General features: G+C 36.1%; 1 protein-coding gene across 1 annotated transcript in view; it reads right to left on the bottom strand.

Moving 5' to 3' along the window:
• Positions 1-1,713: 1,713 nt before the first annotated feature.
• PIK3C2B (phosphatidylinositol-4-phosphate 3-kinase catalytic subunit type 2 beta) overlaps positions 1,714-16,632 on the bottom strand; it is a 100,083-nt gene continuing 85,164 nt past the window's right edge. Inside the window, exons 22-33 of the mRNA XM_081322261.1 lie at positions 16,494-16,623; positions 14,916-15,052; positions 14,163-14,332; positions 11,749-11,905; positions 10,659-10,768; positions 10,280-10,481; positions 10,004-10,128; positions 9,152-9,269; positions 8,507-8,588; positions 6,637-6,743; positions 6,392-6,520; positions 1,714-5,625 (exon numbers count right to left, since the gene is read on the bottom strand). Of these exons, the coding sequence (XP_081178387.1) occupies positions 5,437-5,625; positions 6,392-6,520; positions 6,637-6,743; positions 8,507-8,588; positions 9,152-9,269; positions 10,004-10,128; positions 10,280-10,481; positions 10,659-10,768; positions 11,749-11,905; positions 14,163-14,332; positions 14,916-15,052; positions 16,494-16,623 (1,656 nt within the window). The 3' untranslated portion in view covers positions 1,714-5,436. The remainder of the gene's footprint in view (positions 5,626-6,391; positions 6,521-6,636; positions 6,744-8,506; positions 8,589-9,151; positions 9,270-10,003; positions 10,129-10,279; positions 10,482-10,658; positions 10,769-11,748; positions 11,906-14,162; positions 14,333-14,915; positions 15,053-16,493; positions 16,624-16,632) is intronic.

The following is a 16,632-nucleotide window of genomic DNA, read 5'->3' as shown; positions in this document are numbered from 1 at the left end:
CTAGGATTAACCCACCACCATCAGAATACCAGAAGGGAGCACTGAACCTCAGGTCAAAGTTCATGCCACAGGAACAACTCCAAACACAAAAGCCCAAGAAGGTGTAAAAACCCTCCATTCCCAGCAACATGTGGTCAGCCTTCCCAGAGCCACATTTCTGTCTGGCTCTGCCCTTCAGTAAACTGCAATCATCTTTCTAAAGCAGTCTTCATTTTGTTTATTCCCGTATTGAACTGCATTTTTCTTTCAACAATAGCGAAGAATCAACTGAGAGTTTAGATCAAATATTATTTATTTTGTTTCTACTAAAAGTTAGTGTGTAGCTGGAGTTTTTGCATATTTTTCTTTTTTTTACTGAGAATCATTTTTTTAAAGCTATCCTAATGTAGTTTTTTTTTAAATAAACCTCAGTGATATTTAAATTTTTCCTTTGTGTATTTCAGTCAGTGTTGACTCTTGGTGACTGCCTGGACAAATCCCTGCAGTTGTCTTGTTAAGATTTCAGAAGTGATCTGCCACTGCCTGAGAGGAACAACCAGCCCAAGGTCACCCAAATGGCTCCATGCCTAAGGCCAAACTAGAATTCATGCTCTCCCACTTTCAAGCTTGAAGCCTTAACCACTACTATGTCTAGATTACTTTGTTACAATCTTAAACATAAGGATAGAAAGAAACCCATTAACTTGTTCTGAATATACAAGAACCACATAATAAAAATTTAGGAAATATTTAAAGAATAAGCAGCCATTTCCAAAAAATATGTTGACATTTTTTAAGTATGTTAAATAATAGTGCTGATTAGATAAGCACTGATTACATGCTTTTTAATCTCAGAATTTAGTTGATGGGTTAAAACTAATAAGGAGATAGTTGTAATACACCATCTTACCAAAAAAGATACTAATAGGTGTGAAACTTGACTTTTCTTTAAAACTTTCTTTAGATCTGTGACTTGATTAATTATATCTGCCTTTCCTGAGGAGACTATTTGGCAGTTTATCTTATTGAAGAATGCACATATTTGGTATGCTTAAGAATACCAAATGCCTTAAATAAGCAAAAATAATTCAATAACTGCAGCTTCCAAGCAAATGTTTGAATCTCTTTTCCCCAAACAGAAATCAATTAAATCAAGTGCATAGGGAGGCAAAAAGTGTGATCTATTAGCATCCCTTCTGTGCGGTTCTTGGAATTTAGAGGTGGTTTAAGAGACAAAATGATCTACAGCATCTATTTTACCACTTAGAAGCTTTAATATGGCCCCAGATGAATCTTAATCCTGCTCATTTTTCGAGTGCAGATGTTATCATGCCGCATAAAGCCTGGTATGAACCTCAAACCCATGGAAAATTATATAATGGCCAAGAGGGCCATTGGAAGTATCCATTGTTACCAGTGTTTATTTTCCTATGTTATAATATTGTTGCAATAGCCATGCAATCAGTGCTATAGATGTTATTATGTTGCTAAGTAATTAAATTAACACAGAGTCAAGCTTAGATTAGCCTTCTGTCAGTCATAAAACTCATCCCAGATTTCTACAATGTTAACAAACAAAAAAGCTTTTAATTTGGATCTTGTAACTTGTAAAAATGTATAAATTGCACAGATAAAGATATTACTACTACTGAAAGATTCCCAAACAGTAGTCAGATGTTCATTGTTAAAAACAGAAACGTGCTTTTTGTTCTTTTGAGTTCAATTCCTTGGTGTTTGGGATGCTGTGTTTTCAGCTATTAATATATCCACTGGAATATAGTGTTTGAAAGCAGAGTATCCTTCTGCAATACAAGAATAGGCCAGGGTTGCTGACTGGGGAATTCTGGGAGTTGAAGTCCACCCATCTTAGAGCTGCCAAGGTTGATAAACCTGGAAAAGGCAATTTGTTATGTTTTCCAGAGTACTTTTTTTTTAAAAAATCCCATTTATATCCCGCCCTTCTCCGAAGACTCAGGGTGGCTTACAATTTTAAGCACAAACCAATGTGCTTAGCAATAGCCTTCATTCTATGTATATGCCTGCTTATTAGGGCTTTCCCCCCCCCAGCGGCATTATTACAAAGTCAGCTTATTGCCCCCAACAATCTGGGTCCTCACAACTTTTAACTGTTGTTAGATCTCTAATAATAGCATACACTGCAAATGGTTCATTTCAAGAACAAATCTGAATTCAGATTAATAAGAATGATTAAGAAAATATGTCTATGGAAAGGTAGCTAGTCTGTTTTATAGAGAAGCAGCAGATTGCACCCGATTTGACAGTTTGAGAAATAGGAATTAAAACTCCCATCAGTCTGAGAACCAGCATTCATAGCTATCTTCAGTCATTCTGACTCCAGCTTCCCTAACATGTAGCTGGGATTACCTTATCTTTATGCAGGCCACACTCCTTGCCTTACCTGACTTCATTAAAAATAAATCCTTTGAATTAAAAAAGGATTTTGGCATATTGTGAAGCCAAATACTAGCTTCCAGCATTATCTACTTCTCCAGAATTTTAACAAATTGTTAATCACATGCAGCTCAGTGTCTTATTCTTATGCCCACATGTCCAGGAAGAGAAAAATGCAATTTGGGATAAAAGGCAATATATTTCAGGGAAGATAAAGGCAGTGGCAGGCAGCATTTCAATAAACTACTATATTACTTTGTAACTGATTGTGTAAAAATATTTTTGTGAATGGGCAAGTGGCCTCCAGCAGCATATGTCAGTTTGTCTTTATCATGGTCACCGATCAGAATAATAGTACAATAATATCAAAACAGTATTAAAATGTGAAACACATCATTTAGTCTTAAAGAAGATAAAATGGCTAAATAAATTGGGAGCAATTTGGAATGGCAAATATAAGAATCTTAGAACATAGGGAGGTTAGCGAACCTGTTTTACTGGCCTTTTTTTCAGACTGCAACTGCAAACTTCCCTGTATATTCTAGAATCTTGATCAGATAATGTTGAACATGGCTTTCATCATAATGTGAGGTATTATCAATGTCCCTTGTGCATCTCTTCAGAAAAAAGTAATATAAGAAGGTATGATTCAACTGTTTCATTAATATAGCTTCAGAGAGGCAGGCTTCTTACATCACACAGACCTAGTACAGCTCTGGGTAGAATATAAGAATATGTTGGTACAAAGGCATAGGTCTTTTCCAATATTGAAATTAGAGAAAAATGGAAGTGAAATAACCAAGGCATTCATTTGAAATCCTTTCTTGTCATTTCTTGAGCCATCAGTAACCAGAGAATCAAAAACAGAATCATACACACTACATCTGTTCTGAGTATTTTTTTGTGTTGATTCTATTTATATGGAAAGCTCTTTTTCAAGGAAAATTGTATTCTGTTTTCATGAAGAACTATTCCAAGAGTTTAGCTTCCATTTTATGCAACAGAATACTATGAACGAGGAGTTTGGAATAGTTCTTCATGAAATTTTAAAGTATTACCAGTTTTCACTAAATGTATCTAAAGTGGGAAACAATACTTGGGAGTGAGCTATTCATTTTCTATTCTTACTTTTCTAACAAGTCAGAATGTGCTATAGTTCAACCATTTTTACAGGGTATTGGAGGAAATCTTACAATATTTCGTGTTGTTGACATATTTATTTGAAAAGGCATATATATTTTCAATCCTTTTGCTATTAAAATGGATATACTACAATCTCTATTGCATTCCAATTCCTTTATTTATTTCCAATGTCACCATTTTACAAAGTAGAAAGACACAAGTATTCATAAGATGCCATCTTTATCTCATTTCCTATAGAATGGAAGATATAATCAAAGGCCATGCCGCAAACTCACTCATGTAATTGTCTTTTTGAAATCCAGTTACATCATTACACAAAGTAAAAAGAAGCTTTCAGCTCAAAAGTGAAAAAATGATTTTTCCCACAAGTTTGCTTTTTCCTCCGAACAGAACTTGGCATGAATAACTATTTTTTTAAAAACATTTGAGTTCACATTTTCATATCCTGAGAAACATGCCAATATTTTTGTGAGTTTCCACTGTAAACAGTTTAGCTAGAGATGGTAGGCATTGAGGCAAGGTAGTGATGTTGAAGTGCTTGTGGTGTGGAAAAATTCTTTGTCTCTTTTAAAAATATTTTTTAAAAAACCCAACAGCAATTATCTATTCTTAAGAGAAAAAAGTTTTCATAGTTGATAATTTCCCTAACCCCACATAATTTTCTATAAACTTTTACTTCTCAGAGAAAGGGCAACAATGCAATTTGCCACTGTCAACAGCTTTAAAGGGTTGTTATAGTAATGTCATAAACACAAATACTTTCAAAAGTTCCAGCCACTTTGCCTCTCACTTGCCATGTTGGAAGAAAGCCTGTCATGAATAAAAGCTTTAGACTCATTAATACATTACTTATTTCAATTAAGTAGCCTGAAAATAAATGACCACATTTTACCAATTGATCAGTAAAGGGATCATTGGCTAACCTAAAGAATCAGTTCTTTGACACTGGTGATTATGAAAGAGGAAATCAATGACTCCCTTGGTTGTGTAAATGAAAAACTCTTCTAAGACTTAGCACAAATTATCCCATCCAATCTCTTCAGACTGACTAGAACACCATAGATGTAAGAGACAATTTAGAAAAGCTAAGATTGAAAAAATAAGACATTGCTTTTAGACACATTAAGGTCAAGGCCTTTGTTTTTGCATGGTTGCAATCAAGAACAATAGTTGCCTTCTGCCTTCTGCCTTCTCCAAAGGAGTCCAGATATTTATCCAGGAGAGCATGCTTTTTAGATTACATATCATAAGAAATCAAAAATGTAAGTTCTACGCTTGTGCAAGTACTACTGCTCTCCTTTGGAAGCAATGTCTTCATGATGGCTTGTGTTGGAGCACACTAGCTCCTGTCCCAGAGATAAGGGTTTAAATCTTCCATTCATACTGAATCCACATATCTCCCAACCCATCACACATACTTATGCAAATGTTCCTTTAAAATAAAAAATACCATATGAAAGTCCAATAAGAACTTAATTTATAACATTCATTACTCTGCAAAGATTCTCTCCATCTAGATTCCATCCTACAATTCACATCTGGACTCAAATTATTAAAAAAAATAAAAAATATCTCAATGGGGAGGGGAAGTCTTTAATATTTAAACCCTCCCCCTCAGTTAAGTCATTGCTCCCTTGACACAAGGTAAATGTATTCAAAGATAAAAGTCTACAGCAGCCATTTCAAGTCATAGGATTCCCTATCGTTAACTCCAACATGTTCACTCTCCACAGGAAATTAACTCTTCATTTGCACAGAAACAAAATGTCCATCTTCTTATTCGCAGAAAATTAAATCCTTTCAGTTTTATACCAGGATACAACTCCTGGAACATGCACTAGTTCCCAGGGACTTCCATGGGCCAAAGTAATTCCAAAGATTCTAAGGCTGCCTTCCTGCTTCTCACATGATCCCATGACTCCTAGAGCCCAGTTCAAACCAACCTATCTTCTCCTGTGTTAGATCTAAATCCCGTAGTCTGATTATAACCTCGCCCAAGAGGATGTTCTCCCAAAAGCCCTCTTCACTCAGGACACTCAGATGCAGCTCCCGCTGGTGTAGATCCCCTTTAGGAATTCCATCATAGACAAGCTGGAAGATATCAAAAGTTGCAGAACATTAGCCTTCTCATATCTACATTAACTTTCTCCTAAAAAGGTAAAGGTAAAGGTTCCCCCACACATGCGTGCTAGTTGTTTCCAACTCTAGGGGCTGGTGCTCATCTCCATTTCAAAGCCGAAGAGCCAGCGCTTGTCCAAGGACGTCTCCATGGTCATGTGGCCAGCATGACTAGATGCCAAAGCTGCATGGAATGCTGTTACCTTCCCACCATAGTGGTCCCTATTTTTCTACTTGCATTTTTACGTGCTTTTGAACTGCTAGATTGGCAGAAGCTGGGACGAGTAACAGGCGCTCACTCTGTTACGCGGCACTTGGGATTCAACCCGCCAAACTGCCGACCATCTGATCGACAAGCTCAGCGTCCTAACCCACTGAGCCACCGCATCCCTTTTAACTTTCTCCTAGAATACAGGTAATCCTCATTTAGCAAGTACCTCATTTGGCAACTGTTTGCAGTTACTATGGTGATGAAAAAGTAGCTGTATGGTCCATATTCGAGCCTAAGCAAATTGACAGTTTCAGCAAAGGTTTTTGAATTGAATCCACTCTCTAAATGTTAAATCTCCAGAATAAAGCAAGCAGTGAGCTCAAAAAGTAAATTCATCCCTTTTCAGATTCTACAAAGCTTTCAGAATCTGTTAGCTGACCACTTTATCTGCTCAAACTCTGCCTGTACTTGGGATTTCTGAATCTATGCAAGGCCTACTTCATTAATACAAGGTAAACAAGCAAATACCATTTCATTATAAGTTGGATTGCAAGTTTTTCGAGCAACTTTGGTTTTCCTCTTGGTGGTTTTCTGAGGATCGGGCAGAAGATACATCTTAACATAAGGATCAGGATCACTGCCATCCTGAATAGGTTGCTAAAAGACAGAAATAAAGTCAATTGGATTAATCAGATCTTTGGGCTGCATAAATGTGCAGATTTCACAGAAAACTGGTTAGAAGTACCATTAGAGTAGCTACTGTTAACACTTACGAGGCCACGGATATGCATCACCATTATAAAGAGCTTGTTGTTCTTATAAGAGATTGACAATTTCACCTCTCCACCCACTTTTCCAATTGGTTGGGACCATACAGCATCTAACAAAAAGGAATATGAAATAAAATTATATTTCGCTTAGTAACAGAGATAGGAGAAACTACAGAGAACAAATGTTTGTACCTTTTCTAAAAATATTTCTTTGTTATATTTTGAAAATCTTTTAAAAATCTAAACTATAAAGAATATTAATACAAAATCAATGTAAAACAATATCCTTTACGTTGCTTCATTTTAATTTACAAATCAGTTTTCATTTGAATTGCTTGAGTCAATATAAGAAATCATGTTTGTTAAAAGTCCAAAGTTCTCTACAGCAGCTACCTCCAATATTTTGGGCACCAGGACCAGTTCTATGGAAAAAAAAATTCCCACGGACCAGGGGGAGGGGCATGGTTTCGTGTGCTACTTAGATCCTATGCATGCACAGATGAAGCTTTGCTCACTTGTGCAGCATGGTTCCTAATGGGCCTTGACCCAGGGGTTGAGGATCCCTCCTTTATAGGATTGACAAAGACGTAGTGCAAGATTGGAAGATGTGGAAAGACCTGGCCCATAAAATTAGCAAGAATCAGACACAACTGAATGGATAGGATTGAAGCCCATAAGATCTGTAGTTAATGTATATCAGATGAGTTCCAGACACAGTGAAATTGGTTGTGTACTGCTGTCTGATGGACAATAAAAATAAAAAACACTTCATAGAATATACAAGTGGTGCTTATTTAATGACCACTTGTTTAGAAACTATTCAGAGTTATGTGTGAATGAATATTTAAGACAGATCCTTGTCTTACATCAGTTGCAACATCCTGCAGTTACAAGATTGTGATCCAGGTAGTGGGCACCTGACTCACAATTACAAAGTCACAGCATCCCTTGATCATGTGAACACCATTTGCAACCTTCTTTCGCAGCTTCCTATAAGCATAGCTAATGAAGAAACCAATAGGAGGTCATAAATGGCGACCACATGATGTTGAGTTTAACAACTGTGAGACTGCTTAACTGTGAGACTGCATGTTGTAATTTTCATCTCGAAGAGGTAAAGTCACATGAGGTTGTGCTTTATAACTGCTTAGCTTTCCAATGCTTAGAAATGGAAATTTTCATCCCAATTACTATTGTTAAGTGTTGTTGATAAGTGGTTACAGCATGGGTCTTCAAACTCGGCCCTTTTATGACTCATGGACTTCAACTCCCAGAATTTCTCAGCCAGGCATGCTGGCTGAGGAATTCTGGGAGTTGAAGTCCATGAGTCATAAAAGGGCCGAGTTTGAAGACCCCTGGGTTACAGCTTGCAAAATGAAGCTATACTGTATATAACATTCTACATATAGACTCTACATATCAGGACACAATATATCTCTTCCTCCAATACCAGGACTAGGACAGCTCTCAAAGATTATGACTTGTACCCAGTTATCTAAATAACAAAGATTCTTGAATGCAATTTCCAGGAGAGGATTTAAACTCCATAAATATATATGTCCCTATGTACATCTGATTAATTCCAAATATAATAAAATTGCTTGTGTATTGCCTCTTGTTGATCATTATAAGTATAGTTCAGATCCTGAAAAATATATAACCATCTCTGAATAAATTCTTAGGAAGAAATAGTAAGTTCTGTCAAATAACCAATATTGTTTTCTTCCTCCAAAGGAATGCATGATGGACTTTATCCCAAGATAAGCTGCACGAAAATATCTTTATTTTATGTATTTTACTGAGGGCCAGCTATCAGCCAAAAAGGAATATTGAAGCAGATAACTCTTACCACTTGTATAATACTGATATTTACTTAAAGGCTTTGGTGCTGGATTGGTGCCTGCAGCAATTTCGTCCCTTGGAAGAGGGTGGAAAAATGTGTATACTAGGTCACACTGAAAGAAAATCTTGATGTTAGAGACAATAGTCTTATTCTGCAAATAACGTGTCATTTATTTCTGCCCCCACTCCAACATTACCAAGAGTTAAGATTCAGCTAATATACGTAACCTGAGATTTTTGGCATTTTTCTTATCACCAATCTTATTAACCTAGCAGTGAGGAACACACCCTCAATTCACACTGCTAAAGATGTGGACCACATGAGTGAGGATAAGAGATATCAGCCTTGTCTTCCTCTTCTGCAATGCAAATAGCCTAGCAGAATATCAAACATCAGGGCACTCTTGATGCATCCTAGGGCCCAGCATGCTTCAGTAATAACAGTCTAAAGTAATTTCAGGAGTTACAACTTGGCAATAAAGAGAAAAGCTATTTAAATTTTCAGCAGAATGATCAGGCAAAACTAGACAAGAATCCTGGGACAACTGCAGAATAACTCAGGTAGAACTATTATAAATGGAATTAAAATAAAAAAAAAATAAAAATTATATATTCAAGCCTTTGTTTATAGATTCTCCTTAGTCTTTCTAGTATAATCTCCTTTCATCCACATTACCTCAGCAACCTCTGGAGCTGCATGAATTAGATGCCAGATGTAGCCATTCAATTCCTCTTTCCTCCTCTCAGCCGCTGCCTCTCCTCGTGATCGTCCAATTATAAACCTGCTAGGGAAGCTGGGAAATTGGATTGGATGGGGGAGAAAGAGACCTTTAAGCAGTGACCCCAACCATTAAGAAAATTTCTGAAGCAGCAGGATTTACAGATCTGGTTACTCCTTAAAGACCCTGTACATGAAAGGGAATTGCTTCATGTTAAAAAGATGAGAATGCCAAATTTTGATTTCTCTCCATACTTTCAGCCAGGAGTAAAAAGGTTCAGAAAATGGTGTGTCCCAGAAAAAAAACCAATGAAAAGAAAGGTATTAGGTTAGGATTGCTTGCAACACTACTGTATGCTATTAAGAAGGAACCATCCTCACAAACATCCAAGAATGAAATACTTTTTGGCCTCACAAAAAGGCATTTCTTAGGTTATTTTTAACATAGGCTCAAAATAGGCATATATGGTCATATACATAAACCCATCTAATAATTTCAGCTTTTCTCATTCCTATTTACCCCAGAAGATAATAATAATGACAATGTGCTTCCTGAAAAAAGACCAACTGCCTCATCATGAATATACAGATGAAGAACCAAATTATCCTTTTTATTACTTTATTCCTAGATTTTGATTTATTTTTATTTTTTTTTTATAAAAATGGCATTTCACATAGGAAAACATATGGAGAATTGTACGTAGTTACATAATCAGTTTCCCTGATTAATTGCAGGAAATTGCAGTTAATTCCTTGGGCTGAGTAAAGCATCAAGGAAAAATGAAGGTTATAAGCAAAATGGGGACTGACCTTGGGAGGTGTGAAGAGGGGAAGATGAGTCGTAGCTTGTTGTGCAGCTCCTGGAACTCTTCAAATGTGCGCTGAATGAATGTGACCTCAGAAGGGTGCTCTCGTTTCACTTTCAGAATGTAAATCTGTAAATCAAACATGAAAATTCATATGGTTCAACTGCAGATTCCACATATTTCTGTGTTTGATATACACTATCCCTTGCATTAGAGCAGTTGCCCTAGCATTGTGTTTACTGCAGTGCCCCCTAACAAAATGGCCATAAAAAGGACTCACATATCCTTTGCTGGGATTGAAGATCTTTTCATGTCGGCAGAGAAAAATGTCAACGATACGGCTAGACGTCTTGATTGTGTGTACACGGGGGGCAAATGACAGTGTTGGCCGGGAGTCTGATGTTGTGAACTTCATCTGGGCCAGGTTGTGAATGAAGAAGTTGAGTTTCGTGGCTACACTCCCCAGGCTGGACTCTATTAATCTGCATCAAAGGATGAAACTTCTAAGTTATATGGTGATATAAAGTTGACTGTGCTACTCTATGATTTTTATAAAGATCCCAGAACAGTGTTAGCGAAAGAGATTTTGGGACACAGATACTTGGGGTCTTACTTTTTTTACTCCCTAACTATTAGTGTTAAGACTAATATCTTCTCACCTGGTAAAATAGGTGGTAGCATCTGCCTCAGAGTCTTGTGGTCTAAGTGCATCATAGACGTATTTTAGGTCCTCAAGGTCAGAGAGTTCAGGAATCCCACAGGACAGCATCTGAGTGAAAAAGAGATAAAAAATAACATTGGAAAATGAAGAGGTGCAACTATTGAAAATATGAACTATGGGCAATCCAGTTTTACAAATGGAACATCCACTCCCTGAAATTTCCAGCCTTTCTTTAATAATAGTTAATAACAACATGCAAAAAAATACTATTTGCCTGAAAGCAAGATGATGGGACCACAAAATAGATAAAGTGATAGAAAATGAAGACACTAAGGACTTCAACATTTTTAGAATTCACAGACAAGCACCTGCCACTCAACACCCCAGACTTTAGAATCATTGATAAGAACAACAAAAAAATCTGGATAATTGTCACTGCAATATCTAGAGACAGCAGAGTAGAAGAGAAAGAACAAGAGAAATCACAAAATACAGAGACCTGCAAATAAAGTAAAATGACTATGACAAAAGAAAGCAAATATAGTATCAATAGCTAAATCAATCAGATTTAGCAAAAGGATATTTTTGTTAGGTATGTCTGGCAAATCCTTTCAAGAGTGCCTTGGGTGCAAACCCAGAACAATTGGAGCACCATTTGAACACCAACGGCATTGACAAAATCACCATTAGTCAATTCCAAAGATAGCTTTACTTGGAACAGCTTACATCTCATGACAATACCTTTAACTCTATCAAACAACAACATCTGAGTAACCCAGGTCCTTGGGAAGCTGGATAAAAATGCTAAATATAGTCTAAGGAAAAATAAAAAAGCAAGTCCTTAATCTTTGGGGTTTCAGGAATAAAAAAGAAATATTTGGGCAGGACAATCATTGGAGATGAGATTATGTACTTTCTGTCTTGATCTTTGCTCAAAGCTTGAAAAAGGGAGAACATGCAAAATTCCAAAGCTCACCCTGAATGATCAACTAGACCTGAAGGGTTCAGCAACAATTACAATGTGCTGACTGGACAGATGCAATGTTACTGAAGGGCATGAGCAATAGAGAGGGGAAATGTTCTCTCACCAGTCCCAAAAGATTGAGGAAGAGATGAGTATGCTTCCGGATCAGGTTGTAAGCTTGGCAGCAGAGATCCACAAAATCATGGAAGCGACTGGAGGGTTTATCACCACCATTGATAACATAAGCCATGTCCGATGTGAAGACAAATGGAGCCCGGTCCCTATAGAGAAGGTACATCTATATATCTCAAGGTGGCTAAATGTAGTTACTTCAAGGATTACTACTTTTTCATTCCTAATTACACTCATTCATCAAGTAAGTTAATAAAATAACTCCTACTTATAATTCAAACATACTTAAGCAAGATTTTTATCAACTTTTGAAATATTATTTAGAAAACAATATTAGAATTTAATTTTCCTTTTTTCTATTGTTATGTAATAGCTTAGAGACATAGGCATCAGTAGTATTTGCATCTATTCTAATATGACCTTTTACAGTATTGTATGCTTTTCTTGGTTAATAATTGTTTTCAGATACAAAGATATGATAGTATTCTTCTCTTTCAACACAATATTGAATCTATCCTTCATTTTTTTCTTTCTCATCTTATAGTAAAAATAACAAAAAGAATAAAAAGGAATTTGGGAATTAAGGCTGCATTAGAATCAAAGTTAATTTTGTCAAATTAAAACAACTTCTTTGGTGGAAAATTGAATGCAGATTTCTTTTCTGTTGCATGTTACTGTTGTGATAACATTTGGTTCTCTTGCATCTAGAAGGAGGTGGAAGAGCTTTGGTTATCACGTGATGCTTATATCTCAAAAACAAAGAGAAATATCAGGAAATGTTTGACCATTCATTAATTTGTTAATAAATAATTGTTAGTCCAGTTTGATCTAGTGGTTAAGGCACCAAACTAGAAGTCAGGAGACTTCGATTCCATTCCCCTCCTTAGGCCTGACAGCCATCTTGGTAATCTTGGGCTTGTCACTCTCTCAGTTCAACTCACTTCAGAGGGGGTTGTTGTAGGGAAAATAGGAGAAGGAAGGTATGTTGGATATGTTTGCCGCCTTGAATTATTTATAAAAATAATAAAAGTAGGATATAAATATATAAATGGCAAAACACTCCAAAGTCATTAAGATGAGCTTTTGCCAGCATTCCCGTTTCTTGATGAATTCTTTTAATGTTTTTTATAGTCTTGGTTAATGCCAGTAAAACTGCAGGCCTTGCCTGAGGACAACAGACATGGAAGCAGAAAGCTGCATTGTAAAAAATATTAAAATGCAGAAAGAAAAAGCAATCAATTATTTATTATGTACTTAATGTTAATTATGTTTTAATTAACATAAAATATAAATTTTCAGTGTGCCACTGCTTCTGCTAAGCCAATTCTTTGGTATCAACTAAGGCAGCATATTGAAAAAACTTAAGTTTCATTATTTAGTTTGAATTTCTATGGATAACATTAACATAATTATATATTGGGCTTATATTAGCATAATATTTTGTGTAAACTATTTTCACATTAATTTTAGCCTCATTTCTGTTGCCAAATAATGGAGAGACAGCTAAGTGAAATATTTTAGGTATTACATTACAAATGAATTCCTTTACAGGAAATATTTAAAAAGAAGCTCTGGGCTGATTTAAATGCCAAGAGCTGCATTTCTATATCAAACAGTATTTTCTCTGAAGTGTAACTATGGTGATTTCCATGTTAATAACATTGTATTCTTAGACTGCCTTCTGTCATCCTACAGAATCAGATTTGCGAAGTTCGTCATTTGCTTATGAGAACCTTTTTTTTAAACTTTAATTATTGGCTCAGGTCAGAGAGATTGCACAACTCAAGAATTCTATAACAATCTCAGTATACAGTACCCCTTACTTTATGGCATTGAATGTATAAAATAAATACAAGCCTTAGAATGTATAGAATAGAATGTTCTAGGAATGTATTCATGTGTAGTTCCAGGAATCCATCCAGCTGGAAAAGAATTTCTTATGTGAAAAACCAATGTGCCCCCTTTCCTTTCTCATCGTTTGTCAGTTTCACAATGAAGCTGAAGTGGGCAGTAAATTAACTTATTTGAGGTATGTTCATTCAAAAATTGTTACCCCATGATGCACTGTTTTGCCAACTGAATGTTACAAACAATCAAACAGGATACAAACAATCAACATGGGAGTTTTAGTAGTACAGTTGAAATAAATGAAGTATTAAAAACCCAGTCTAAACCTCTGGTTGACTGTGTGACCAACCATAATAATAATAATTTTTAGAATAACCTGTTGTAAGCCACTCAGAATTGTTATGTGAGATGGGGATATACAGTAGAAAATAAATAATACAATAAAAAAATAAAAGGCATGATGATTTGTGGGAATGAATATGCACTCTCAGAAAATCCTCTGATAATTTGAAAGCAGCTGTGCAGAGTCTTTGAATAGCATTTCAGAAGATCCCTCACCTTTTGATGTTGCCAAACATCTGGGCATGACCCAGAAACCTTCCAAAGTCAATGTGGAACATGTGTCCAGTTGTTTTGAGCATGATGTTGTCATTGTGCCGGTCACAAATTCCCAAAACATAAGTGGCTACACAGCAGCCAGCACAGGAATAAATGAAATTCTCCACTGCCTGAAAGATGAAGTTTTATTTAGAATAGCTATGAAAAGAATCAGTGGGGAAAATTAGATAAAGCAATGGGTGGAGAAAGATTTCTTAAATGTTGAAAGGGGGGTTACATGTGTGCATGCGTGAAGAAAATAAAAACACATGATATGAATAAGTTGAGGGCATGCAGTTGTATCTGGCATTCTCATTTACAAATCTTTCTGCAAATAAACTTAACAGAATAAATACATTTGCTAAAATAATGTGTGTGACTAACCACTGCATCCAAACATTTTAAGATATAATTTGTAAAGGAGAAAACTTATTCTTTAAATTGCTCCTCATTTTCAGAGACTTAAAATACCATTATAATGCCAAATAAAATAAAACTAGCTTCTTTTTGATCCAATTTGTACTAAGGAAACAAATAAAAATGCATCTGAAAACACATAAACAAATCTAAATTACAGTGCCTCTATTTTGCTTTTTGTAATTACTACAATTACGAAATGTAGAGAGAACATACTGATACAATTCCTGCACATAATTCTGTGGTTTTGACTCTCAGGCAAAGGATTTTATTGTTTCTCTAGTTCCTTTTCTTTACCTTTTCATATTCATCCTCCTTTGGGTTGTGCTTCTGTAGCCAGTCTGCAAGGGGACGATCCTTGAAGGAACCTGTCACACCATGCTGTACTTGAATTTTTCGCAAAGTTTCTGCATTGGGGATCATTTCCACCATCCCTGTAATGCACAATTGATGGAAATGTGGTTGGTTATAGGAGAGGAAAGATATTCATATTGCCATTCAAACATCTTGGGCTATAGAGTCCAATGGTATCTAAGTTGATGTTTTTATTAAATGGAAGGAATGCACAACCATCTCAGGGCCATACATAAAATCTGCCTGGGGGAGGCGGGGACAGACTCACATACTGTATAAAGACATCTTTGAGGCAGTCTTTAATAGATAATTTAGAGGAAGGGAACTTCCAAGATCCCTCAGATGGCAGGAAATGGTAATTTAAACAGTTGCTGGAAGGGGGGAACATTTCTCCTCTGTCTCAGCTGTTCTGTCCAAGACTGTTAGTTTCTCAATATCATTAGCATCAGGAAATCAAGAGGCTGCTGGAAGGAAAGAGGAAGCCACAAGACCTTCCCTCATAACTGTGCTATAATGGAACAGATAATTGCTTTCAAATAACTGCTCATCTACCAAGGACCATGTAGGCAAGCAATTATATTTGTTTTCTGTCCCAGCTTTTCTTCAAGAGTTTGATGCAATATATACAGTGTTCCCTTCTCCTATCTCTCCCCACAACAGTAGGTTGGTCTGAAGAACAATGACTAACCATAATCACCTAGTCAGCTTCTGCTGGGCTTCGCAGGAGGCTACCAAAGGTAGCACATGGACTGGAGGTTATCAAGCTCCTTCTTGTGTAACAATAGAGCTTCAATTTAGAAGCTCAAATAAATGACAACCTTCCTTTTTTGCTAAGAAAGCAGCTGTTGATTCAGATTCAAAATCCAGACTAAATTCTTTAATCATCTCTTGTGCTGCTAAACTGTAGGCACACTTTGCTGCAGATAAAGAATGCATCTCTCATAAACTCAAGCAGGTGCTCAGCATCAACTTACTGGAATAATTTTCTATCAGACGTTATTGAAATAAACTCTTATATAGTCTTCAATGGATGAAACAACTAAGAAAAAACCTTCCATATTTAGGGACATTTCATTCTGATCAACAGATACTGTGTACAAATAATTATTATTGATACTTCTAATCTGCCTAGTAATTATAATACCAAAAACATTAAGCATTTCCAAACACATTTTAAAACTTGAAACAAATAAAACAGTGAAAAGGATAATAGAAAAGAGATAAGGAAATAAGACTGGAAACATAAACCCATTGTTATAATGTGGCAGCAATAGATTGATTTTGAGTAAAAACTACAGCAATGCCTTACAAAGGAAGAATAGACATACTGGGCAATTAATACCTGCAGACTAATTTAGCAAGGCAGTTTCTGTATTCTCAGTTTGCTCAAAGAGATAATAATTCTGTTCTGATCTTGAAATCACTTTTCCATATGGTTCCCCAAGAATCCTATCAGTCTGAAAATATAGGTGAGGAAGATAAAGGAAACTGAAAATGTTTCATACTTGGATCTAGGCTTACCCCGACCACGGCCAGTAGAAAAACAACGGAATATGACCATTCGCATGTCCAAACCTTCTTTCACCCAGATCTTGTTCATTATGCGAATCATTTGTAAAGTTAGCATGTCTTGGCGAAGATCATCTCCACACTGTGAAAA

Source organism: Vipera berus, assembly GCF_964194415.1.
Source record: "Vipera berus genome assembly, chromosome: 3".
In the NCBI taxonomy this organism is placed as follows: Eukaryota; Metazoa; Chordata; class Lepidosauria; order Squamata; family Viperidae; genus Vipera; species Vipera berus.
This window is presented reverse-complemented; position numbering and strand designations above follow the sequence as displayed.